Source organism: Lynx rufus, unplaced genomic scaffold (genome assembly GCF_022079265.1).
Source record: "Lynx rufus isolate CCGP_SWC_20201006 ecotype Redwood Valley unplaced genomic scaffold, mLynRuf1.p SCAF_12, whole genome shotgun sequence".
Lineage (NCBI taxonomy): Eukaryota > Metazoa > Chordata > Mammalia > Carnivora > Felidae > Lynx > Lynx rufus.
The window spans coordinates 34,817,650-34,845,566 of record NW_025814826.1 but is presented as its reverse complement, the minus strand read 5'-3'; the positions used below and the strand labels follow the sequence as shown (position 1 = coordinate 34,845,566).

The window sequence follows — 27,917 nt, the reverse complement described above, 5'->3', positions numbered from 1 at the left end:
TCCTTAACAGACTTGCAGCCATGTATATACCTCCTTTTCCAGAGGAACATGATGTCTTTGATTTTCAGCCTTTTGGGATTTCTGTGGTTAAAATTAGACTTAGATTTCTAGGGTATGTATACTAACTCAGGTACCTTCTCCATCTGTTGTCCAGTTTCTAAAATTTTGTTCCTGTTCTCTTTATGCCTAGAGGTTTTAAAATTTTTTTAAAAATTTTTAGAGATTTTTAAAATCTCTAACTCTTCTAGAGATTTTTTAAAAATCCTACCATTTTAATGCAGCTTTAGGAGAGAACAGAGCTCCATTCATGTATTTAATTCAATATCTGTGACCAGAGACATCACTGGTTTAATCCAGTGTGTAAATGCTAGCAGTAAGGTATTCAGAACAGAAATAGCAGTCACGTTACAGGTGGCAGCAGTCACATCATAACTGGAGCAACATTTTCCATTCTGAGTACCTCAATCTGGGGTTGGCAAACCATACAATGACCAGACAAGAGAGACGACAATGGTGCAAGATGCAAAACCAAATTACACGGGTAGCAGATGAAAAAATTACTGACATCTGTCTAGGGAAAAGAAGGGCTCAAAGATGCCACGACAAAAGTTTGAATGCACCTAAGTGGCACATCTATGGGCCAATTATGTTGACTCTCCGTTCAAAGGTTGGGAGTGAGAAAATTATAGCTCTTCTAAAATATTTAATTGGCTGTTACATTCACAGTGGGTTGGACACTAAACTTGGTTTCAGGGGGCGTAAAACAGATAACCAGACCAAATGAGAGCAAAAGACCTTTTGGTTTGGTGCAGTAGAAGAAGAACTGACCGTAGGAGTCTGAGATGCTAATATCACTAGGGTCCAAGTAAATGACATTAATGTGTGAACTGGCTAAATAAAAATACTAGCATACTGAAAAGAGTATGCCATGTGTAAACTGATAGCAGTATTGGAAGATACTAACTTTTCAAAAGCAGTTATATATTTTTATATTTATTTGTAATATTATAATTCTTGGATATTAATTAATTAATTAATAATTAATTTATTTTTAAATGTTTATTTATTTATTTGGAGAGAGAGAGGAAGGGAGGGAGGGAGGAGGGGCAGAGAGAGAGAGTAGAGAGAGAATCCCAATCGGGCTCTGCACTACTCGCGTGGAGCCGACGTGGGGACTGAACTCACTAACTGTGAGATCATGACCTGAGTGGAGATCAAGAGTGGGATGCTTAACAGACTGAGCCACCCAGGAGCCCCTTGGATATTAATTTATTTTTAAAAATTCTTTTCCTTTTAACAAACATCTGGGCAGGATGAATTTTCCTGTGGGACCTGGTTTGTGGCCTCTCCAATGCTTAGGTAAAACTCTGGCTATTATCATTGGAATTGTCCCAGCACACTGGCTGGCCATGTATCAGGCATACCACTGAGAATAAAGCTGAATTAAATAATGTCTATTTGCCTTTTCACATCAGAGACTTTATACCTGAAGTTTGATTTTTTTTTTTTTTTTTACATATAGGTACCTGTGGATTAATTGTGCCCATTATAGATATCCAGTCTCTAGTTTTCCTTCTTGCTTCTTTTATCCCTTTTGGTCATTTAACATCACTGTGCAAACCACATATAAATTGTGCCATTCATATGTGGCCATTTATATGTGGCTCTTTTAAAAGAATCATCTAGGAATGAGGCACAGTTGTAGGTTAAATTGATATGTGTTATTTGTTGTTTTCAATAATCTACATAGTCACTACATTCCAAAGTTATGTTAATTGAATTATTCAATAGAAAAGAATAACATATGCATTATGGATTCATACTATTTGTAGCTTAAAAGTTGGGATTTATGTTTGAGGTCATAATCATTCCTCTAGTTTACATCTGAGGGGTTGAGACCTAGAGAAGTTAAATGACTTGCCAGGTTGTGCCTGGTACATACTACATGTTGGAAAGAGTTAGAAAAGGAAGAGAAGACAGGACCATGTGCTCAGTAAGCTTACAATCTCAAAGAAAGAGACAGGATGCCATACAAATATCTATTAGTCAGTATATAGAATACAAAATCAAGTAATGATACTTCATTACAATTATTCCTCATAGCTTAGAAATTCACTACAAACAAAGAAAAAAAAATGATACTATGACTCGAATACTGTACAATCTCCATGTTGCGTGGTTTTCCCCATCTTTGGTTCCTGATCTTCCATTTCCTGTCAGTATTTTATGCTGGAAACTTTCTTTTTTTTTTTTTTTCAAAAGTTTTGGGTAATATTTATTTTTTATCTTTGAGAGAGAGAGACAAAGCACGAGCGGGGTAGGGGTAGAGAGTGAGGGAGACAGAATCTGAAGCAGGCTCCAGGCTCTGAGCGGTCAGCACAGAGCCCAATGTGGGGCTTGAACCATGAACTGTGAGATCATGCCCTGAGCCCAAGTGGAATGTTTAACTGACTGAGCCACCCAGGCGCCCCTATGCTGGATACTTTCATTATCAAATAACTAAGACTGGGAATGAGAGATGTATGAAAGAGTAATAATGAAGAGTAAATGTTAGTTAGCCAGCAGATAATTAGTTTCCAACAGAGTAAGCATTAAAATGAGTGCTCCCTTAAATTTAGTAAGGAGATATGGAGTATTTTTTAAGAATTTTATCATATTTCTTGCCACTTTCTATAATTTAATCTTGAGTCTTTCCTTACAAGGAAAGACTTTTCTTTTCATAAAGAAAATATAGAAAGTAATCACCTTATCTCCATTAAATACAAATGCTGTTCAGGAGACAATTGCTAAGTGAATGAAATTACAAATTAAATAATTCCATTTTCTTCCTAACGTGTTAAAGTAAGAAAGACATAAATATCAAAAGACTAAGCCTATCATTTTAAAAATAAATGTCTCATGACTGGGAAAGTTTAAACACGTACAAAAATAAGGTGACAGCCTCTCATGAAAAGAAAATGCAAGCTTTGAATTTTGGTGTTACATTTATAGATGATCTCCCAAGAAGATAAGTGAAAGGTATTATTCATTGCAGGAAACTGGAAGGTATAATATGATAGAATAAGGATCACATTTTTCTCTTTGAGGTGATTTATATTTAAATGAGTTCTCCATAATCCTTTAAACTGAAGTGCAAATTGGTTATCAAAGTCCTTTGCTGTAAGGGTTGTTTTACATAATAACGAATTTCACAAAAGTTCCTCAAAGGGAAATATTGATTTAGGCAACATCACAGGATAGTTCAGTCACAGAAACACTTTACATTACTGCCATAGACAGCATATAAAAAAACTTCCTAAAATCTAAATTTCTCTATTAAGAAGTGTAGGCAGTGTTTGTTTTTTTTTTGTTTTTGTTTTTGTTTTTTTTGTTTTTTTCAAATAAATGCTCAGTAGTGTGATTACTGGATAATATGGAAGTTCTATTTTTTATCTTTTGAGGACCCTCCATACTGCTTTCCATAGTGGAAAGTTACAATCCTACCCATGGTGCACAAGGGTTCCGTTTTCTCCACATCCTCACCAGCACTTGTTGTTTCTTGCCTTTTTGATACTAGTCATTCTAACAAGTGTGATGTAATATTACTTTGTGGTCTCGGTTTGCATTTCCCTGGTGATTAGTGATGCTGAGCATCTTTTCATGCACCTGATGGCCATCTGTTTGTCTTCTTTAGAAAAATGTTCAATCAAATCTTTTGCCCATATCTTTTTATAGTAGAAAATATGCTGATAATAGAAATTTTTGATAAAAACAATTCTGTATTATCTATTTTTTCACATTCACATTGATGAAAATCTGCCACATGCTAGGTATATGGCTCATGTTTTTAAAAAAATGGGTTGCCTGAAAACAGCAGGAAATGTTCTTTGCAGTTATATGCTTGTGTTAGTACCAATGCCAAACAGCTCTAATTACTGAGCCTTTACTCTGTGCTAATTACTGTGCCAGATAAGTTACATGTGATATTTTATTTGTTTCTCACAAAGTGAGGTGGGGATTATTATCTTCATTCTATAAAGGAGAAGGCTCAGTCACTGGCATGTGAGAATCTGAACCAGAGTTTATATCTCTCATTCATTATGCTATACCACCAACTCACATCTGGCTTCTTTTCATTCTTGAGTCCTATATGGCTCATTGGCAGGAGGTAAAAGCTCTGGTCGTCACCCCAGTGGTACGGTGAATGAATAGGCAGGTTCCTCTTTGCTGTAGCTCAGGGGCTCCGGGATCCCCACCAGTTCTCATCAATTAAGAGTAATCCAGGTAGCGTCACGTCAGTGAGATCCTGGGACCAGGCCCTGAGTGGAACCTGAGATTGAAACTACAAATGGGAAGGGCACTGGATTCACTCACGAGACCTGGGTTCGAGACCTAGGTCTATCACTCACTAGTTAGGTGACTATGGAAAAATCAGTTTACCTCCCTGAATCTTTGTATTTTTGTCTCTGAAATGAGGAGGCTGGATTTGATCCATGGCTTTCAAAACTATATTTTTTATTTTTTAAAAAGTGAAGCTCTTTTAGAATATGAAGCCTTATGTTGAATCCCAATGTTTAAAATAGATGCAGGTAGAACAAGGGCTGAATTTAGAGGAAGCAAGAATTCATCTACCTCCCAGGCCTCCTTCTAACCTTCATCTTATCTCCAGGGAGCCTCTGAGGCATGTGAGGCCTTGCAGAACACGATGTGCACTCACTCATCTCCAACTTTATCCCAGTTCTCATATTCTGTGATTTAAAAAATATCTGTAACCACATGACAAGGGCATTAGAATTGTATTAGAATACAAATAGGGTCAAGGCTGATAATTCAAAGGAGAGGGGAACATTAAGTTATAAAAGATATAATCAAATGACTTGGCCGCGGGTGGTCAGGGACATGCTCTTGATTTTGAGGATCCTGAAACTGGGTACTGAAGTTTTGCAGGGTTGTAGCAACACAGGAGCTGGGCTTTATGATCACTGTTTTTGAAATCTGTTATATTTCTGTGGTTTGTTTATTTAAATATGAATATTATTTTAGTCTGACAGTGTTATTCCATTAATTGATTTTATTTTCTTAAAGTTGCTTGATATTGAGATATTAACTTGTAATTATGATATAATTATTATTATTACTATCAAAATATTTTTTCTTTTTAAAAAATATGAATTTTAGACAAATTGGTTCATGTTCTCCAAACAGTAAAAACTTAGATTGCATTGTTGCAACTCTTGGCTCAAAGACTTTATTCACGTATCTGTATTAAACTGTTAAACTCAGCCAGTGTCCCCCCGGCCCTGAGCTGTCCCTGTGATTGACAGTGTTTCACTGGTTTAATTCCGACGTGTCTGTGGCCACAGATCCTTTTCACTTACCTGCCTCCGCCTTCTGCTGCTTCTCAATTTTCTCCAGGCGCCCTAGCAAGGAGTCAATTTTCGTTTTGATCTGGGTTAATTCTTTCTTGATTGTCTGTAACTCATCTGACTTCACTGGAAAGGGGAAAAAGGGAAAGAAAGCAATAGAACGTCAAATGTACCACGACTCATGGAAAACACAAGTCACAGACACCCCGTGTTTTCTCAAGACTATGTCAAATCACATAGGATACTTTTCAGTCTCATTGGTTTCTTGTTACTTCCAGTGATCCTAGAGTACCAGATGACATTGGGAATTACAGTGATTTTCAGTGACGTGAGCATTTGATATACTAGCATTTCATCTATTCACTGATAGTTAGGCAAAGGGACAGAGTAACCCAGAAACAGCTTATCAAATAACTAAATGATACTAAACTCAGTTTTGGCAAGTAGTAGAGTTAATCTGCACTGTAAAATGGATTCAGCTTGAAGAATGATAAAATCATGACAGGTATGTTAATACTGCTTTGAGATCTATGTTGTAATACATATTTGAGAGGTCAATGACATTTTTAAATCTAGTTCCCTGGTATTTTATTGAAACCAGGATATAATACTTATCCTCTAAAGAAATGTTAGATGCTAGAGAACTCTAACAGAACTCTTGCCACTTCACCTACTCTTTTTTTTTTTTTTAAAGTGAGGCAATGGGTTGTACATGCCCCCTTTTAAGCCGTGGAGCTGGAAGGAAGGAGATTCACTAAAGTTCCCACTGGCATTTAGCATGGTTTCAAAGAAAAACAAGTGGGGGGCTCTGGGGGGCTCAGTCGGTTAAGCGTCCACTTTAGTTCAGGTCATGATCTCCGGTTAGAGAGTTCAAGCTCTGCGTCGGGCGCTGTGCTGATGGCTCAGAGCCTGGAGCCTGCTTCAGATTTTGTGTGTTCCTCTCTCTCTGACCCTCCCCTGCTCGTGCTCTGTCTCTCTCTGTCTCTTTCTCAAAAAATAAACATTGAAAAAATTTTAAAAAAACAAAGAAAAACAAGTAGGACTAACACAAGATTGGCAACCTTTCATTTTACCAAGTAAGATGTTAACAACAACAACCATCCTACTATCAACCTAATAATTATTTTGTAAAGAAAGGGCTTAAGAAAAGGACAATATCCTATGTAAAGGACAATCGTTTCAATAAATATATTTATGTTTATGAAAAATTCATTGCAGCACTGTTCTTATTTTCTCCTTTTTCTGAGAACCATTGGAAAATTTGCCATGAACCCACAAGAAGCAGAGTATTAAAGATTTCAAAGCTATCACTACAGAACATCTACATCTGCCTATGAACTTTCAGTAGGTGGGTTTTCAGGTAGCCATGCCTCAGCAAAGATGCTTCAAGATCTGGGGCACAGATCTTGATTTCAGCCTATTAATTCTTCTCTGTCACTTTTGCTTTCAAGTTTATGATGATCTCAGCTTGGATATTTCCGAGAAATTTTGGAAGAAACTGAGTGTTTAGTTTAATTCTTTCATCTCCAGGAAAAAATTATAATTAATAAAAACTAAATGCAATCTATGCTTGCTTGGAATGGAGATATTTGTCAACTAAGATATATGAGATAATATACATGATAACTTATGCACCAATATACATTAATTGCTCAAAGGAAGAACAGATTATTTCCAATATAAAAATGAGAGAACATTTTCTATTATAAAATCAGACATTTTTTATAAAAAGAAGCTTTTTATTTATGATGTAAAGTAGTTTGCAAAATAAAAACTGCAAGAATCCAGGACCCTGTGGAGTGTTCCTATTATAAAGAACCAAACTGAAAGTAGAACACAGTTTAAAATAGAGAATTGCTCCTTATGTCAATTATTTCAGAGACATCAAAGTACCATTGTGGAACTGCAGCTAAATTTGAAAAACATCATCTGTCACAATTGCAAATTGATTCCACTTTGAAGAATGATTTTTATTTCCTTTGATGGAAGCATGTCATGTAGTTTTACTTAAACCTATCAAATTTAATAGAAAATATTTTATCTTTATAGCATTAGATTTCAATGCAGCAGAAATGGGACTGTGGCTGGAAACTAATAGAATAGATGTTTTAGTAAGTAGAGCCACTTCTCAGCTCAGAAATGCAGTTGACTAATTTTAATTTATTTATCTCCTTAAAAAATAAACAAAAACCCCACCAATGCCCCATTTTTTAGAAACTACAAGCCACTAGAAATCTAGGCTCACCAAGTAGGAACTTACCAGTGTCCAGGGAGTCAAGGCTGGCTTTAAGTCTAGACTCCAGTCTAGCACTGTAGGAACCCCTTTTAAGATCAAAGTCAGTCCATTATAAAATTTGAGTTTAATTAGTCCATGGTATTTAAGCTTAGAGGTAATAAGGATGTAATCTGGACAGGTTCTGTTTGCTTTTTCCTGTCTTTACCAGGAAATGCTGAACATTTCCAGCCTGTGCAAGTTGCCTGGCTTCAATCTTGGAATGGCTAGCAGCAAAAGACCCTCAAGGCCTTGAAAAGCAAGGCTTCAAAATCGTTTTGGCTGCTTCTTGAGCAACTGGGAAGGCTGTTTTCTTATTGCATTTCAGTGCTATCCTCGGAAGAAGGCTGCCACTTACCTGGCCTAGTTGGTTATAGTCCTGTTTCTACCTTTCTTCAGTTGGATTCACAATCTATAGATTGGGTGTGGTTCTGTGCTAATGTGTTGGTTTCAGGATGGAGTTCCTGAGATGAGCCACCTCTATAGCTCATGTGATTCCCTCTCAAACTCTTCTCTGCCTTTTTTTTCTTGGGGGGTGGGGTGGGCATGGGGCTCCTGTTAACCATTTCTCTGCTGCACCGCAGATTACATTAATCCCCTACTCCATCAAAATAGATGCATATTTCACAAGTATAGATTTCTAAACTTAAAAATTTTCAAATCTCTGCAACTTAGGTTTCTGATACTTTTCCAAAAAATAAAAATGAGTTCAGAAGTATTCCAGTTCATTTTCATTTCTTTTCACATCTTTTTTCCCCCTGTTCATTTTCTGCACACTCTCAATTGGGCTTCTGCCTTCAATTTGCCCAGTCTACTGCATAGTGCCTTCATAGTGATAGTTATAAGTCATAAACCTTTCCTACGGAACACTTCTACAGTGTCCCCATTTCTATAGGAAAAAGGCCAGAAACCCACACACATGTGCACAAACGCTATAAACTGGTATTTAGGGTCTGCTCCAAAGTATATTTCCAGCTATAGATTCCATTTCCTCTCAAAGCAAACTCTTCACTTGAACAGATAATCTTAGTGCTTACTCAAATAATGCACGGGACCAGATAGACTCTAGTTCACCTCTATGTCCCTTTGGGAAGTCACTCGTAATCACTAGGATTCAGGTTCAACATCTGCAATTTCCATTCTCTACTTTAGAGGCTTGTCATAAAAACCTAATGAGGTAATTCATATAAAGCACTTAGCACCATGCCCAGAACATCATCAAGCCCAGTAAATGGTAGTAGCAGAAGATACTATTTCTATGACTATTATTATTATTGCTATTATTATTATTTATATGTTTATCACAGCAAAGACTCTCTGTATCCTGCAAATATATCTATTAAAATCCTATATGCCTTTTAGGGCTTCATTTAAGTCTTGCCTCTCCTGTGGATTCTTCTTTGAGTAATCCTCTGGAGGGTGCATCTCTCGTCTATAATTTATTTAGTGGCATCTCATAATTACCGCTAGACACATACTGTGTATTGATTTTTACTTAGTATGTACACTTTTCATATTAAATTGTGAGCTTCTTGAGAGTGAAGGCCTGATTAGACACTGAAGAATTTCAGGAGTCATGCTTTTGAGTATTTTCTGTGTTTTAATAAGTTCCTTCTTCTCTTATTGACTGATGAAGCTCCTGATGCATACCATGAGGTCCTGGGCTTTGAAGTCTGTTCTCCATAATTAGAAAATGTATTAACAGGTTTCAGAAGAGATTGTAAATTATGTTAGTACCTACTGAAAACTTTGTCTTTTCATCATTAACCAGAACCATAAAAAATTATTCAGACTGCAGATTAAGAAATTATTTTGATCTCTGACAAGGCAACATTTGAAAAAGAAGAAATTTTAGACAGCTGTTTGAAGAAGACATATTAATGGGTTTATCACATCATAGGCTCTCAACAACCAAACTGTCTTGAATGGAGAGAAAGCATCCAATTCCTTCTTTTTCTTCCTTCCTTCCTTCCTTCTTCCCTCCTTCATTTCCTTCTTTTCTCTTTCTCTATTTCTTTTTTTCCCTTTTCTCTTTCGCTCTTTTTCTCCTTGCATGTTTAAAAGAATTTAACCCAGTGTCTTACACATGGGAAGAAATTAGCAAATTCCAGAAAATTTGTAGGTATGTGTATAAGTAGGTAGGGTCGCTGGATGCAATTTCAACCTAAACAACAAATCTTATTTAAAGCTTTGTGTATGTACCAGACAGTAAATTGGAATTGAATGTCTAATGGAGAGATTGCAAGAAGTGCAAGAAGAAAATTAGCGTGGAAACATACTGTTTCTTAATCAGAAGCACTATGATAAAAGAATAAGCACACATAACTTTGGCAACCACACTTTTGCATTCTTCCCTAATTCCACCTTAATTCTTCGAAATCCATAATCCTCATTTTCAAAGATACATTGTATAGACCATAGTGTCTTTATTTTTAGGTAGAGTATTAGATTGTGAGAGTCAGGAGTATTTTTTATTAAGAATAATGCAGAATACTTTTAATCAACTTGCTGTTACATAACTGTTATGCAAAAGCAACCCAATGTAGACAAGTTAGGGGCTTGGGAAAATTAGAGCCAATTACTAAAGGTTATGAATTTTACAATTTAAACTTTATTGATTTGAGAATTTGAGAAAATTGCTTTACTTCCCAATCAGCTCCAAATTACCTTCCCTTGACTCTTTCTAATTAATTTAGGCTTGCCTTTCTAATTAATTTAGGCTCTACTCACAACTGTTCATTGTTTCTTGAATGTATCTTGTGTTTTTAGACATCTATAGCTATGTTTTTGTTGTTTTTATTTGTCTGCCCTACACTCTCATCTCCTCTACCTGGTAAATGCCATTTAATTTTTAAATCCTCAGCTCAAATGTTTCCTAGAGAGTAAAGTCATTATCAAACTTGATCCTCTTCTTTAATAAACTCATCCTCTTTCTTCAGATGACACTTTAAATGATCTGTTCTTTAAAAAAAATCTCTCTTGCTAGGGTGCCTGGGTGGCTCAGTGGGTTAAGCATCCGACATCTGCTCAGGTCATTATCTTGTGGTTTGTGAGTTCAAGCCCCACGTTGGGCTCTGTGCTGACAGATCAGAGCCTGATCTGCTTTGGATTCTATGTCTCCTTCTCTCTCTACCCCTCCCCTGTTCATACTCTGCCCCCCCCAAAAATAAACAAACATTAAAAAAATTAAAAATCTCTCTCCTTGACAAAAACAGGAACTGCTCTCATTTTTGACTCAAGTGTTGAACACATTTATTCAACAATATTCATGAAGATCTGTTATTGTCTGGTTCGCTCCCAGAGCTGGGGATATATTCATAAACAAGAGACAGAAGTCCTTGAAATGATAGAACTTCCATCTAGCAGTGGAAGAAGACAACAAACAAATACATTTTATTTGTTTATGAATATAAGATGCATACAAGGGGGCGCCTGGGTGGCTCAGTTGGTTGAGCGTCCGGCTTCAGCTCAGGCCACGATCTCATGGTCTGTGAGTTTGAGCCCCGCATCGGGCTCTGGGCTGATGGCTCAGAGCCTGGAGCCTACTTCCGATTCTGTGTCTCCCTCTCTCTCTGCCCCTCCCTCGTTTATGCTCTGTCTCTCTCTGCCTCAAAAATAAATAAATGTTAAAAAAAATTTTTTTTAAAAAAAGATGCATACAAGAAGTTAGGGAAGACCTGGCTAGGGAGTATGTACATTTAAAATTGTTAATTTTTTAAATTTGCATATAAGTAACATACATTGTTATATTAGTTTCAGGTGTACAATATAATGATTCAAGAATTTTATACAGTACTCAATGCTCATCATGACAAGTGTACTCTTAGTCCCCTTTATCTATTCCACCCATCCCCCCATCCATCTCCCCTCTGGTGACCATCAGTGTGTTCTTTGTATTTAAGAATTTTTTTTTGTTTGTTTTGGGGTGCCTGGGTGGCTCAGTTGGTTGAGCTTCCGACTTCGGCTCAGGTCATGATCATTAAAAAAAAAAAGAATTTTTTGTTTTGTTTTGTTTTGTTTTTGTCTCTCTTTTTCTTTGTTCATTTTGTGGTACAGCCCCTCCCTAAGAAATGTGGTGAAAACCTCAAGACAAGGGAAAGCAACCTGGCTATGTGGGCAGGTGTGACCTTCCTCAGGACTCTGTAACATAGACTGTATGTTCAGACTGTATGTTACCATATACGGGAGACAAAGGAACAGAAATTGTATAAAAGGCAACCCTCTTCTGAGCTTTGGGTTCAGCCTTTTGGGTCTTAGCCCACTGAGCTTGTACTGGCACGAATAAAGCTGCTTCCTGGAAAGAAAAGCATCGGTGTCTCGACTCTCTGTGTTTGACTCACTGCTACATTTCGTGGGGGCTCACCTGGGAGGTGGGGATGGTGTTTCACCTCCCTTGTCGCTGGGGTGTGAATCTCGGGTCACCAGGAGAGGTGACCTCACCTGTCTCCAGCAGACCGCTCAATCAGTAGGAGACTAGCCACCCCTGGCATGCTGGGGCGAGGTCCCCAGATGAACAAAGGAACCTGGTGAGGCCCAGGAACCAGATCAGGGAGTACCACCCATCAGACTGGTAAGAATCTGGGTTTGTTTTGGTAGACCTGCCCCTAAGAGGCAGAAGGGGAGCCTGATCATCTCCCAGAGCTGCCTGAGTAGTTCCATAAGAAATGAAACCACAACTCTAAGGTGCTGGGAGCTGGGCAGTGGGTTGAAGTCACTGTGTGACTGTGTGTGAATGAGACAGACGAAAGAGTTTGACCTGACCAATGGGATGAAGCTAGTGTTGAGTCCCGATCCATGGTTCCATGGTGACCTCATATGGCTTAGGGCAGCGTCACACTTCCTCTGGGGTCCCTGATCTGGGTCAGGGCTTGATACTGAACCCACTAATGCTAACAAGTGCCTGAAATATCTCTGAGAGGAGAGCAGCCGGAAATGGACAAAGGGAGTGTGTGTCCTCTCCAAATTAGTCCCTCCCTTCTCCCTTTTCCCTCTCTTGTGTATGAAAGTTGCCTGTTAGGGGGAGGAAATGGGTGGAAAACAGAGTAAACTGACTCCCCTAGAGTGTATGTTGAGGAATTTCAAAAAGGGATATTCAGGAGATTAGGGTGTAAAATTAATTCCTAGAAAGCTCCGGAAATTCTGTGAAATTGATTGACCATCATTTGGGGTGGGCTGGCCCTCTGAGGGCTCATTTGATAAAGAACTAGTTAAGTGCTCAGAGTCATTGTGGGGGATCCAGGCCACCCCACCCAATTTCCTTACATTGGTTGTTGGCAAGACCTGGTCCTATTCCACCTACCTTGGCTAAAAGTCTGTATTGAAGAGAACTGTAAAGTTATGATGGCTCATGTCACGGCTTCCTCCAAATGCCGGCCAAAAACTGAAAAACCATACTGTTGGGAGAGACTATGAGGGGACCCCACTGCCATATGCCCCACTGTACCTCTCATTGCCACCTGAGCCTCCAGCTGCCCTGGCGGCCAAAACCCCACCAGAGCCGGCCTCTAGTCTTGAGGCCTCTCCACCTCTAGCTCCACTGGCCTCTCCAGATGTGACTGGTTTGCCCAGACCACTGGTCCTAACCTCATACACCCCTCCTGGAAGGCGATTAGAAGATCAGGCCAGTGGAGACAGTCCCTTCTTGCAGCAACACTGGGGAGCCCTACAGATGCCACTGAGGGGAACGAGGGGACCTATTTATCAGGAAGGCTAGATCTGAGAAGGCCAGCGTGTTTTTCTGTACCAATCTTTTACCACTACAGACCTCCTAAATTGGAAGCACCAGACTCCCTCCTATATGGAGAAGCCCCATGCTGTGATTGAACTAAAGCAGTCCATAATTCAAACCCATAAACCTACCTGGACAGACTGCTGCCAACTCCTCCTGACCCTCTTTGACACGGAGGAGCATTGCCGAATTATCCAGGCAGCCCTAAAATGGTTGGAGGAGAATGCCCCTGCTGCGATGCTAGACACTCAGGCTTATGCTTGGGCTCACCTGCCTGGGGAGGACCCCAAATGGAACCCAAATGACTCAAGTGTAGATGGAGGGCTCGCAAAGACTGGATGGCATCAAGAAGCCCTTCTAAATGGCATGAAGGAATGGGGGAAGAGGACATGAATATGAGCAAAACATAAAAAGTGTTCCAGGGATCCAAGGAGAGCCTGAGCCAGTCCTATGAGAGACTATATGGGGCATTTCATCTCTACATCCCTTTTGATCCAGAGGCACCTGTCAACCAGCAGACAGTCAATGCAGCTTTCATAGGTCAGGCACAAGGGGACATCCGGCACAAGCTGCAAAAGCTAGAGAGTTTTGCTGGCATGAATGCCAGTCAGTTGCTGGAAGTAGCAACTAAGGTGTTTATCAACCGTGACCAGGTGGGGTGGAGGGAAGAATGCCAGAAGATGCAGAAAAAGGTAGACTTGTTAGCTGCTGCCTTGATGGAGCAGTTGGAAAGCTCCCAGAAAGGTGCCCCACAGGGACAGGGCTGGGGCCAAAAAGGTATTGCAGGGAGGATCATCTCACCCAGGATCAAAGTTAGGACGGAATCACTGTGCTCACTGTTGTCAGGAGGTCCACAGGAAAAATTAATGCACTCTGCAGCTGACTAGTTCTCAGCAGGGCCCCAAACAGGAAGAAAGAGGCCATATGGTCCAGGGCCAGTACCAACCAGCATCACAACCTCATGGGGCCCCCAAAGATGATTTTGTGGGGCTAACTGCCATGGAGGACTATGAGGAGGACTAAGACAGAGTGGGCTCTATTTTGTTAGCTTGCCAAGAGCCTATGGTCCAAATGAATGTGGGGGGCCAACCCATCAACTTCATGGTAGATACTGGGGTGGAACACTCGAGGTGACCCAACCCGTGGGCCTCTTCTCACAGAGACAAGCCACCATTGTGGGGGCCATGGGCCGTTGGACATGCCATCCCGTCCTGCTTCCTTGGAGATGCAGGTTAGGTGGGCATGAAATCATCCATGAATTCCTGTACCTCCCTGACTGCCCCGTGGCTTTAATGGGTCGGGACCTGTTGGGAAAGCTGCAGGCCCAGATAACTTTCAACTCCCACAGACAAGCTGCTTTGACCCTACAAAAGCCAGAAGCAAAGATTATGACTCTCATGATTCCCCAAGGGGAACAATGGTGCCTCTACAGCCTCATGGAGGAGCTACAACAGGGACCTAAGCTTCCCTTCAGAGCACTAGGGGTGTGGGGTGAGGACAACTCACCAGAACTGGTCCAGAACATACCTCCAGTAATTGTAGAACTAAAGCCAGGGGCAGGGCCCATCTTCCAAAAATAATATTTCATCCTTTGTAAGGCACACATGGGAATACAGAAGCACCTGGAGAGACTTCTAAAATATGGGATCCACCAACCCTGTCAGTCATCTTGGAACATGCCTCTCCTACCAGTCCAGAAGCTGGGCACCAGTGACTATCGGCCAATCCAAGATCTGTATGCAATAAGCCAGGCTGCTGTCACCCTGCACCTGATTGTCCTGAACCCATACACTCTCTTGGGTCTTATCCCTGCCGAAGCTGCCTTCTTCATATGACTAGACTTCAAGGATGCCTTCTTCTGCATCCTACTGGCCTCCCAGAGTCAACCTATCTTCACCTTCCAGTGGGAGAATCCTGAAAATGGTGACAAGGGCCAGGTGACTTGGACCAGATTGCCTCAGGGGTTCAAAAACTCCCCAATTATTTTTGGCACGGCAGTAGCCTCAGACCTAAGAGCCTTCCCAGTGGATCAAAATGGCTGTATCCTGCTTCAGTATGTAGATGATTTCCTGCTGGTTGGAAGGTCTCAAGAGGATTACATGGAAGGAACTCGGCAGCTCCTTACCACCACCACTAACCCCCCCCCCCCCCAATGGGACACTGGCTATAAGGTCTCAAGGAAAAGGCCCGAATCTGTCAAAAGAAAGTCAAGTACCTTGGCTTTCACCTCTCCCAGGGGCAGCACCAACTCGGCCTAGAGAGAAAACAAGCCGTTTGTTTAATCCTGGTCACGTTGACCCAACATCAGGTTCTGGAGTTTCTCAGGGCCACAGGTTTCTGTAGAATCTAAATACCTAACTTCTCAGTCTTGGCAAAACCCCTTTATGAGGCCACAAAGAGGGGAGAGCGGGAACCTCTGTTATGGGAGCAAGTACAGCAAAGGGCCTTTGAAGAGATCAAACGGGCCCTCACCAACATGCCTGGTCTGGGGCTCCCAGACATGTCCAAGCCCTTCTTCTTGTATGTTCATGAACATACTGGAGTCGCAATAGGAGTTGTAACCCAGATGTTGGGGTCGTGGCATCCCCCGGTGGCATATCTCTTCAAGCAGCTTGACTCTGTTGCCCAAGGCTGGGTATCCTGCCTATGGGCACTTGCAGACAGGGCCCTCTTAGTGTCTGAGGATGACAAGTTAACTATGGGACAAGAGTTGACAGTCTGAGAGCTACATTCAGTATTGACATTAATGGAGTACAGGGGACAATACTGGCTAACCAACGCCCAGATGATGAGATATCAGGAGATGCTATGTGAAAACCTGTGCATTCATCTAGAAGTAGTGCAGACCCTAAACCCTGCAACCCTACTGCCTGTGGGGCCAGGTCAACCAGAACATGACTGCACTGAAGTCATGGATGAGGTGTTCTCCAGCTGACCAGACTTGAGGGACATCCCCTCAAGGGCGTCCAATGCTGAGCGTTTCACTGATGGTAGCAGTTTTGTGAAAGAGGGAGAACATCTTACAGGGTACTCCATGGTGACCCTGAATTCTATTATATCAGCCAAACCCCTGCCAAGGGGGACTTTGGCACAGAAGGCAGAGCTCATCGCATTAAACCCAGCCCTCCAACGGGTGGCAGGGATATGTGTTAATATATACACAGACTCTAAGTATGCCATCACCACCCTCCACTGTACACGGGGCTTTATGTAAAGAGAAGGATCTAATAACCTCAGGAGGAAAAGACATAAAGTATGGTAAGGAAATCCTTGAACTCTTAGACACTGTGTGGGCCCCTAAAAGAGTGGCAGTCATGCATTGATGCATGCATCAAGGGAAGACCCCATGGCTGCAAACCCTAAGGCAGACAGAGAGGCAAAGCTAGCAGCCTCCAAAGGAACAGTAGAATCAGCGGCTTTAACTGCTGCACTGTTCCCTAGTCCACTGGCAGAATGGGACCCTAATTACTCAGAACATAAGAGTACTTGGTTTAAGACTGAAAAAGGAAGCTACCTCCCAGGTGGATGGGGGAAATTTGAAGATGGCTGAGTAGCAATTCCTGAGGCCCTGTCTCCAGCTTTTGTCAAGAAGTTCCATCAGGAAACACATACTACCGGGACAGCTCTCGAGACTGCGTTGAGACGACATTTCTACATCCTTCGACTCTCCAGCATAGCCTGAGTAGTATGCTAGCAATATGAAATGTGTGCCTGGAATAACCCACATCAGGAACCCAAGGCCTACCCTAGGGTGCAGAGTGTTGGGGGAACCCCATTTGAAAATATCATGGTGGACTTCACTGAGCTTCCCCAGGTCCAAGGCTGTAAATACCTGTAGGTTTTTGTGTGCACTTTCTCAGGCTGGATGGAAACCTTCCTACTCGCATAGAAAAGGCACATGAAGTGGCCCAACTTCTTATAAAAGAAATCATTCCTTGATTTGGGATCCCTCTCACTATGGGATCAGATAACAGGCCAGCAGTTGTGGCTGAGCTGGTGCAGCTGGTGGCAAAGGGGTTAAAGATCCCAAAGATCACCTGGAAGTTACACATGGCATATTGACCCCAGAGCTCCAGGAAGGTGGAACGAATGAATGGAACCCTGAAGCTTCTATTAAGTAAACTATGTCAGGAAACCCACCTACACTGGGACCAGGCATTGCCAATCACCTTGTCAGGAATCAGGTGTAGCCCCCCAAAGCAGACGGGATTCTGCCCTTATGAAATCCTTTATGGCTGCCCTCCCCCATTATCAAGGGCATAAAGGAGGATCTAAATGAAATAGACAATCTAACCCTAAGGGAACAGATGCGGGCTCTTGACTCTACCCTAACCACCTTACGCCACTGGGTTAGGGAGCGATTAGCTGTGAGTCTGACCACAGACGCTCACCGCTTTAAACCAGGAGATGCTGTATGGGTGAAGGAGTGGAATGTCGAATCCCTAAAACCCCTCTGGAGGGGCCTGCTCACTGTCATTTTGTCCACCCCTACTGCAGTAAAGGTAGCTGAGGTGGGTCCCTGGATTCACCACAGCAGAGTGAAGTCGGCATTTTGAAACTGGGAGTGCATTCCTGATCCATCAATGCCATGCAAGCTGACAATACAGAAGAAGCAATCCGCAATTCCAGAGGCTCTGGGAGACTGCAGCTCTGCTTTAGTCACTCCAGAAGCTGACTACACACAGCAGAAGTCTGAGGAATCAACGATCTGGTGGAACAAACACACTGTCCTTATTTTCTATATCTGTTTCCTTATGATGATGCACTGTCCTGCTTTGTTTCTTACTGTTCTTGTGATTCTTGCTCTACTTTTCACCATAGGATTGGCAGAGGCCACCCTGGCTGGTTGGAAGTGTGGTGAGAGATTTCTGTTAGCACTCACCTTCCCTTTGTGGATAGGATGCTTTGTTGGTATTGGTTGCTTCTAATCTGGTCCCCTTCTGTAGACCTCGATTCCTCAGTAGGTGACCCATGTGGTCACATAACCAGATCAGGCCAGGAAGTCACTTGGATCTTACTATACCATGCCCACTTCTCATGCCAAGGAAAAGTCCTGGGGACTTGCAGACACAATGAGACCACCTATTCTATCTGCCAATGGAAGAGTCAATACACATGCTATGACCCATAATAAACCCCCAGTGAAGACTGGTTAGAAGTCTGATCCTACCAAGTGGGGGGCTTTGGTCAGCTGGACACAAATTGCTACCCCAAAATGACCAATGTCAATGCTGTTTGATGTATGTGTGGTTGTAGGTATTGCCCAGAGGCATCTGTCATATGAAAAAAGTGGGCACTTGTCATAGAGGGCCCAAGGACTCTTGATATATACCATGTGGAGGGTTAGATTGGGAGAAGAAATACTGACTCAATGACAAATACATGTGTGAGGAAAACAGTTCACGTGCCTATACACCTGAGTTTTTATGCCCCAGCTGGAGCTGTGTTTCATGGGCTACTTGGAAAAAAGAAGACAACAACAGCACTCCTTCAAAAGGGGGAGTGCTATATCAGGTTGTCAATTAAGGCCTGTAACCCTGTTAATTTTACCATCATTAACCCAAATGGCAATGGGGCACCCAAATTGGCATCTGGATCTGTTGGCAAGGCAGAGACACAGGGACTATGCTATATTTCAAGAGAGTCACTACCCCCCATCCAACCATGTCCCATCAAATCTTCCACTCCTTCTATGAAATAAGAAGTAGCCCCCTTTCCATTTCAGTCACAGCAAGGAACTTGTTTCTAGCCCTAGCAGAGACTATAGCTCAGACTCTGAAGATCTCTTCTTGCTGTGTATGTGGGGGAACTAACATGGGGGATCAAAGGCCATGGGAGGCTAGAGAATTAGACCCCTGTGAACCTTGTAATGAAACAAAATACCCCAGTCCTACTACTGGGGTTTGGCTCCTCAAAACCTAAATTATTGGGAAAAACTGCCTTCCCTGGTGGGGAAGAAAGTTCACCATCTCCATTGGAAGCTTAACGTACCTAGGCCAAAGATTTTAGACTCATCTGCCAAGGAAACCCAATGGTGGGGGTCCCCAGATCACATTGAGCCAGATCCCCACCCCTTGTCTAACTCCTCTCATCTCTGAGAGGCCTAGGACAATGTCCATGTGGCTATCGAATGGTGGGCCCCAGGTGGACTATACTGGATATGTGGAAGGACAGCCTATATAGTACTTCCCTCAGGCTGGTCAGGGTCTTGTCTGATAAGAACTATTCATCCATCTTACTTCCTGTTCCCACTTGTCAGAGGGGAACATTTGGGAGTCCAAGTGTATTGGGACTGGGAGATTCAAAGGAAATGGTGTGCCCTACAAATTGGCAACTGGAAAGATGATGAATGGCCTCCTGAGTGTATGATCCAATATTACGGCCCTGCCACCTGGGCAGAGGATGGGTCCTGGGGCTACCACACTCCCATTTACATGCTAAGGCACATAATCAAACAGTTGTAGAAATAATTACCAATGAAACCACCAGAGTTCTTAACTTACTAGCAAAGCAGCAAACCAAAATGCACAATGATATCTATCAAAATGGCTTGGCCTTAGATTCCTTGCTTGCTTCTGAGGGAGGTGTTTATGGAAAGTTTAACCTGAGCAACTGCTGCCCACAGACAGGAAATGGAGGAAAAGTCACAGAGGAGATGACAGATCGAATGAGAAAGGTTGCTCATGTCCCAGTCCAAACCTGGAAACGTTGGCGCCCCAGGGAGTTATTTGATGGATGATTTTCAACTCTCAGGGGATTCAAAACCCTCATGGGGATTATCCTCTTGAATTTTGGGAGCTTACTTAATCCTACCTTGCCTAGGTCTCCTGGTTATACAGTCTGTCTCCATCCTCATCGAGGTAATGGTCAAAAGGAAAATGGCCACACGTGATGATGTTATGGAAATATAAACTCTCAACCAAGATGATGTTCTTTAAACCAAAATAGGGGGTCTGAGCATCAAAGGGTGGAATGTGGTAGATCCTCTCCTTAAGGAATGTGGGGAAAACCTCAAGACAAGGGAAGGCAACCTGGCTATGTGCGCGTGTACGACATTCCTCATGACTCTGTAACATAGACCGCTGAATCAGACTTATGTTACCATATATGGGAGACAAAGTAGCAAAAATTGTACAAAAGGCAACTCCCTGCTGAGCTAGGGGCTCAGCCTTTTGGGTCTTAGCCTGCTGAACCTGTTTAGCCTGCTGGCATGAATAAAGCTGCTTCCTGGAAAGAAAAGGCTCTGTGTCCCGACTCTCTGTGTGTGATTCACTGCTACAATTTGTTTCTTAAATTCCACATTTGATGAGCATCATTCTGAGTATGTGATGCGAAAAGACTTCAGGGGCAAAGGTAGAAGCAATGAGATCACTAAGGAGACTGTGGAAATAATTCAAGGGACAGATGGCAGACTGGATTGGACCAAGGAACTAGCAGTTGGGTGGTGAGAAGTAAATAGATTCTGCATATATTCTAAAGTTGAGGGGAAAGGATTTGTGGATCGATTGGAGATAAAGTGTAGGTGAAAGAGGAAAGTCAGAGAGAACTCCAAAATGTTTGGCTTAAATAACTGGAGGGATGGAATTGCCATTTATGAGGATAGGGGAAGACTTAGGGAGGTTCAGGCTGTAGGGGGATATCATAAGTTTTGCTTTAGACTTGTTAATTGTGAGATGCCTCTTAGTATCCAAATACAAGTGATAAAGAGGCAGTTGGGTATATGAGTCTGGAGTTTATGGGAGAGATCAAAGGTAGAAAAATAAATTTGGGAGTAACCAGTTAGAGACAGTATTTTATTTTATTAAATAGGCTGAGTTTGCCCTAGTAGTTGAGAATATATACCTAATAGGTGTTTTAGAAGACATCAATAATGCTATCTGATGTGGGAAACAAAGGCAGAAGGAAATGGCAGATAAAATTAAATTTCCTTATAACCTTCAGCCCATTAACAAATACTTGAGGCTGGCAGGGTAAAACGTTTCTCCAGGAACTCCCTACTGTCTTAATGTTAATGCTTTGATAAAGGGAAAAACTGCTTTAGCCTGACAATAGCTAGGCCTCCAGTATCCTGTGAGTCTTCTTTAGTATGTTAAAATCCTTTTGGAATCTTTCCCTTGATTTTACATTCCCCAACTCCCAAGTATATAATTAGTGTCTCTTCATGTTCCCGAACAGCTTTTTCTGCCCATGGGTCCTGTCCCTGTGCTTTAATAAAATCACCTTTTGCACCAAAGATGTCTCAAGAATTCTTTCTCGGCCATCATCTCCAAACCCCACCATTATTCCAAAAACCCCATCACTATATTCATGGTGCAGCCACTCTGGAAAACAGTATGGAGGTTCCTCAAAAAGTTAAAAACAGAACTACCCTATGACCCAGGAACTGAACTGCTAGGTATTTACCCAAAGGCTACAAAAATACAGATTCGAAGTGGTATATGTGCCCCAATGTTTATAGCAGCATTATCAACAATAGCCAAATTATGGAAAGAGCCCAAATGTCCATTGGCTGATGAGTGGATAAACAAAATGTGGTATATATACAGAATGGAATATTACTCAGCCATAAAAAAAAAAAAAACAAAATCTTGCATTTGCAATGGTGGGGATGGAGCTAGAATGTATTATGCTAAGTGAAATATGTCAGTCAGAGAAAGACAAATACCATATGATTTCATTCATATGTGGAATTTAAGAAACAAAATGGATGAATATAGGAGGAAGAAAAAAATAGAGACAGAGGCAAACTATGAAACAGACTCAACTATAGAGAGCAAACCGAGGGTTGCTGGAGGGAATATGGGTGGGAGGATGGGCTAATGGGTGATGGGTACTAAGGAGGGCACTTGTGATGAACACTGGGCATTGTATGTAAGTGATGAATCACTAAATTCCACTCCTGAAACTAATATTATACTATATGTTAACTAACTAGAATTGAAATAAAAAACTTGAAACAAGCAAAATAATATTATCTTCAAAGGAAAAATGTCTTTTCCTCTTTTCCTTTAGATAAATTTTACAACAAAACCCTGCAAAAGTACAGACAAAAGAAAACATACTGTCATAATAAGAAAATGTTTGGTTGTCCAGAGGCAATACTTTATTTTTCTATGAGTGATTATAGGACTTGAATTTAGAATTATTCTTCAAGATCAGCAAAATGATAAGTGAATAAAAATAAAGTTCCTAGAACAAATTACTTTGGCTTGCTTTTAGGCAAGAACAATACTAGAGAAGCTAGGAATCAGGTTACATCATACAGATAATCTTAAATATTTTTCCTAAACCATCACTATAGTATTTTACTTTGGAAAAAAAAAAAAAAAAGAAGCCACATTAAATCATTTCAGACCTGCTCTCTCTAAAGAGTTCAATGATTTGGTGATAAATGTTATTACATTCTGATACAGTCAACAAGATAATGTTTGTGCCTTTTCCTGAGAGATGAGATATAATCCAAAAAGGAAATTAGGCATATGAGATGATTCCATCTTTTTATATAAAAAGATGTGTGCAACTCTGATTTATGTGGTGAAAAATTTTCAATTTATTTTCGTCACCTGTGGGTCAAGTCTATTCAGGGACAAATAAAGAATCTTTAGTTAACTGTCTAGATCAGTGCTCTTAACAGAGGGTAATGACCTGCATGGGACATTTTGCAATGTCAGGAGACATTTTTGATTGTCACAGTTTAGAGAGGTGGCAGGCATCTTGTGGGCATCTGGTCTGCTAAACATTGTACAGCATACAGAATAGCCCCCCACACCACACCAAAGAATTATCTGATCAGAAATGTCAATAGCGTCAAGCCTTAGAAACCCTAGTCTAAATAATTATACACCCTCCTTCACCAACACCATGTTTATTAGGAACAATTTTGAAAATTTAAAAATGTTTGCAACCATGTGGACAATAATTAACAATAATTCACATTAATTTGTTTCTCTATTTTTTTAAAATTTTTTAAATGTTTTTATTTATTTTTGAAGGAGAGAGAGAGACAAAGCATGAGTGGGGGAGGAACAAAGAGAGAGGGAGACATAGAATCTGAAGCGGCCTCCAGGCTCTGAGCTGTCAGCACTGAGCCAGATGCAGGGCTTGAACTCACCAACTGTGAGATCATGACCTGAACTGAAGCCGGATGCTCAACCAGCTGAGCCACCCAGATGCCCCTGTTTCTCTTTTTATTTACTTTCCCCAGCCTTTGATAAATTACTTAAATATAAATAATAAGGGAATAACTATAATTTGCATAGAACTTAATTTATCAGTCATGTTTACATACACTACTTCATCAGTAAAGGCATTTGAGAACCTGACAATTTACATGACATTCTCGAAGTCATATAGTGACTTTGTGTAATGTAATAATCTGAACAGGATTCAGGCTCAAACCTAGGTCTTTTGACCATGAATTCTACACTCTTTATTGTGCCATGCAGCTTCATTTGATGGGAACTATATGATTGTCAGTTTTAGTTCTTTCTCTCACTATGCACTAAGAAACCGTGTTAATTTTAATTCAGTCAAATCCAGAAAAAATGAAGACCACTGGTTTCCATAAAGTGTATTTAAGAAATCTTTATCATCATCACTTCAATTTTTCTACTTCTGTTTCTGTTTGTCCCTTTCTTCTTATTCATATATTTGAAGCTAGTTGAACACGCAGAAGCAAATTTGCTACCTTTGTAAATAGTTTTCAAAAGTTAGACTCTAAAAAATTTTGCTACAATAAATCGAAGCAATTTGTGTAATTGTCCATTTATATGTGTAACTATAGTTTGGCAATTACCACATCCATGAATGGAATTTACTAGAAAAAAGGAATTACCTATTTGTGCATATATGTGAGTCATAATACCTATGCCCACATACATCTATACTAATTCTTTCTATATGTTTTTAGAAAGAGAATATAAAATGGAAAATGAGTGCGTTTTTTAATTCAATTATTCTTCAAATACCTGCTGTGTGCACCCATGTATCTAACACATCATTACCAGCTGCACTTGTGTCATCATCTTTATGATAAGTATACAAAATATGCATTATGAAAATTGTTTTATGGGCTAGACAAGTGAATGTTAGAGATGTTACATGTTTAAGACTGCCTAGCAATAACGTCTAATTCCTAACGCTTACCCTAACACTTAACCCTAAACTTAATACCCTGGGGAGGTCTCTGAAGTGCAGGATGCCAGGCACATTCCCTCACCCTGACCCTAATCCTAACACTGGCCTGAACCCAACCCAGAACCCTAGATCTGCATAAAAAACAAGGATGAAGTTGGGGTGCCTAGATGGCTCAGTCGATTAAGTGTCTGACTTCAGCTCAGGTCATGATCTCATGGTTTGAGAGTTTGAGCACCGTGTCAGGCACTGTGCTCAGAGCCTGGAGCCTGCTTTGGATTCTATGTCTCCCTCTCTCTACCCCTTGCCTGCTCACACTGTGTCTGTCTCTATCTCTCAAAAATAAATAAACCTTAAAAAATTTTAAAAAATAAGGAAGATGCCGTATGTGTATATATGTATATACATATATATACACATATGTATACATACATATATATAATTGAATATTACTCATCCATAAGAAAGTATGAAATCCTGCTATTTGTGATGACATGGATGGGGCTAAAGAGTATTATGCTCAGTGAAATAAGTCAGTCAGAGGAAGACATATACCATATGATATTTTAGTCATCTATGGAAATTAAGAAACAAAACAAATGAACAAAGGGAAAAAAAGAGAGAGAGAAAGAGAGGCAAACCATGAAACAGACTCTTAACTACAGAGCACAAACTGACTGTTGCCAGAGGAGAGGTGGGTAGGGGGACGGGTTAAACAGATGATAAGGATTAAGGAGTGCACTTGCGATGAGCACTGGGGGTTGTATGGAAGTGTCAAATCACTATATTGTATATCTGAAATGAATATTATACTGTATGATAACTGGAATGCAAATAAAAAATTAAAAAAATTTTTAAATCTATTTGTGGGGCATCTAGGTGGCTCAGTCAGTTAAGTGTCTGACTTCAGCTCAGATCATGATTGTGAGTTGGAGCCCCACATTAGGCTCTTTGCTGACAGTGTGGAGCCTGCTTGGGATTCTCTCTCTCTTCGCACTCTCTGCCCTTCCCCTGCTCATGCTTTCTCTCTCTCTCTCAAAATAAAGAAATATACTTAAAAATATCTGTCTCCACATTCCTAAAACAAAAACAGAAGAAACTCAAAAATCTGCCTAACAAAAAGGCAACAGAATCAAGTTTGGAGTAGGCTGCCTGACTCCAAGGCCATGCTTTATTTTTGTTTGTTTGATTCTTTCCCGCCCCTCTCCATGCCACGAGCTGCTCATCATAATGAACTGCCTCCTTAACCTCATGGAATTTATAATTAGTGGCAAACGTGTCAGTAAGTTAAAATAATACACATGAACGTGAAATATGTAAAATAGTGGAGGAATAAGTGAAATGTACCTATTGGTTGATATTGAAGTTATCTCCTATTTTTTGGCCTCCCCCACCAGATTGTAAGAACCTGAAAACATGTTTATTTCATTCATGGAATATTAGTTTGGCAGTTATGTAGTCATGTAGTAGGTGCTGATGAACTGAACTTATGTCAACTATGTGGGCAAAGACAACTAAAATTAGTTTTTGTGGGGCCTAAGGGCTGTGAAAATATTCATGAAAGAATGGGTCCCTGAACTGTGACTGGAAGGATGATTTGGATTTCAGCGAGCAAAAATGGTCTTCTAAGTAAAGGAGGTAGGAAGTCTTAAATTACAGAGCTTGAAAATGAGCATCAACATCTTGGTTTCCTTTAGACCCCTGAATATAGGCCAGAATTTGTCCCCTTGTTTTACTTGACTCAAAACTATCACTAATTTTCTCTGAGTTGTAGCATTTCTAAAGATGCAGTTCATAGTCAACTATGCAATATATGAAAAACAAAAAAATAAAGTGTGAAAGATAAAAATAATATTGGTGACAAATATTCCACACCTATGTAAGAGTATACCCTGTGCAATGCAAAAGTAACCTGAAGAATGAATTTGTGATCTATAGTGGAGAGAATAGATGTATATACAAATAACCATAACATGAAGCAACAGGCTTAAGTCCTGTAACAGGAAGACGAACAATTGGTTTGGCTTTATGATGATGCCTTTGTAGCACAGAGGGGTCCAAACTTATTTCATAAGAGTGGTCTTACCTGAGCTGGACCTTGAGAGCCAGGTAAAATTATTAATAATGATTATCTACGTATAAGATAGATAACACAATTGATAACAGATTTCTTGAGATAAAGGAAAGGGCATTCAGGTGGAGGTATATGAATATAAGTCTAAAACATTTAAATGAGTTCATTTAAGTGAGGGGAAGCATGGGGGGAAATTGGAAATGGAAGTAGCAGATCGGATATATCTTGAAAAGTCACTGAAGATTTTCCATTCTTATTAGGTAAATGGTAGCAATTTTGAGATTTGAGTGAGGAATCCCCAAACTATTTGATTTTGAATAATTCTGCAGTTGGGCATGGAATTAATGGGTTGGGGGACCACATAGAGCCAAGAAAACTAGTCGAGGATGAAGAATAGTCAAGGCTCTGCTTGTCAGCACCTGATCTAGGAAAAAGCAGCAGAAGAAACAGCAGAGGTAAAACATGTTATTAAGAGTTTTGATAGGATTTAATGCTCACAAACTTTTATAATCCCACAATGGAAAGATTAGACCCTTTCTGGAACTTTCAGTAGAGCAAAAAGAAAAACATAACTTGTATAGAAGACCTGAGAAAACCATCTCAAATGCCCACAATCTATATTGATATTAGGATTTTATCAAATGTTTTGCTATTTGCCTTTTTTTGTTGTTATATTAATGAGCCACATTAAGACCTGGTAAAAAAGCCCAGAGGAGATGCTCACAAATATATTTACTTATTTATTATAAACACACTATAATTATTTTGGTTGGGCTGCTTTGTATCTAAATATTGGGTTGTGATGTTAGCAGGGATTTATTACTGTTTATACAAAGTGCTAGTCTGTGTTCAGACAGAAGCCCATGTGCATCTGAGAAATTCAGTTACGTTTACCAAGATGAGCTAAATGGGCCTGAATCCCATTTTCCTAAATTAATTACTTAACTAAATAATATCCAAGAATTTGGCTCTTAAAATAAGAAAACATCGAAGGATATGCCAAGATCTCCATACTTTGTTTAGGTTTTATATGCATATTACATTCATGTTATGGGCTGAATTATGTCCCCTCTAAAATTTACATGTTGAAGTTCTAGCCCCCAGTACCTCAGAATGAGACCATATTTATAGACTGGGACCTTAAAGAGGTAATCAAGTTAAAACAAGGTCACTCGATCCAATATTCCCTACTCCAATATGACTAGTGTACTTACAAGAAGGAAATTGGGACTTGCACACACACAAAAAATGATGTAAAGACCCAGAGAAAGATGGCCACCTACAAGCCAAGGAGAGAGGGCTGATGTAGCAGCTTCCCCCACAGCCTCTGAAGAAACACTCATGACACCTTGATCTCCAACTTCT

General features: G+C 40.5%; 1 protein-coding gene across 1 annotated transcript in view; it reads right to left on the bottom strand.

The window, feature by feature from the left end:
* The window catches only part of RALYL (RALY RNA binding protein like), a 353,055-nt gene that overhangs the window by 11,207 nt on the left and 313,931 nt on the right, over positions 1-27,917 (bottom strand). The window contains exon 6 of the mRNA XM_047073867.1: positions 5,358-5,471. Within this exon, the coding sequence (XP_046929823.1) occupies positions 5,358-5,471 (114 nt within the window). The remainder of the gene's footprint in view (positions 1-5,357; positions 5,472-27,917) is intronic.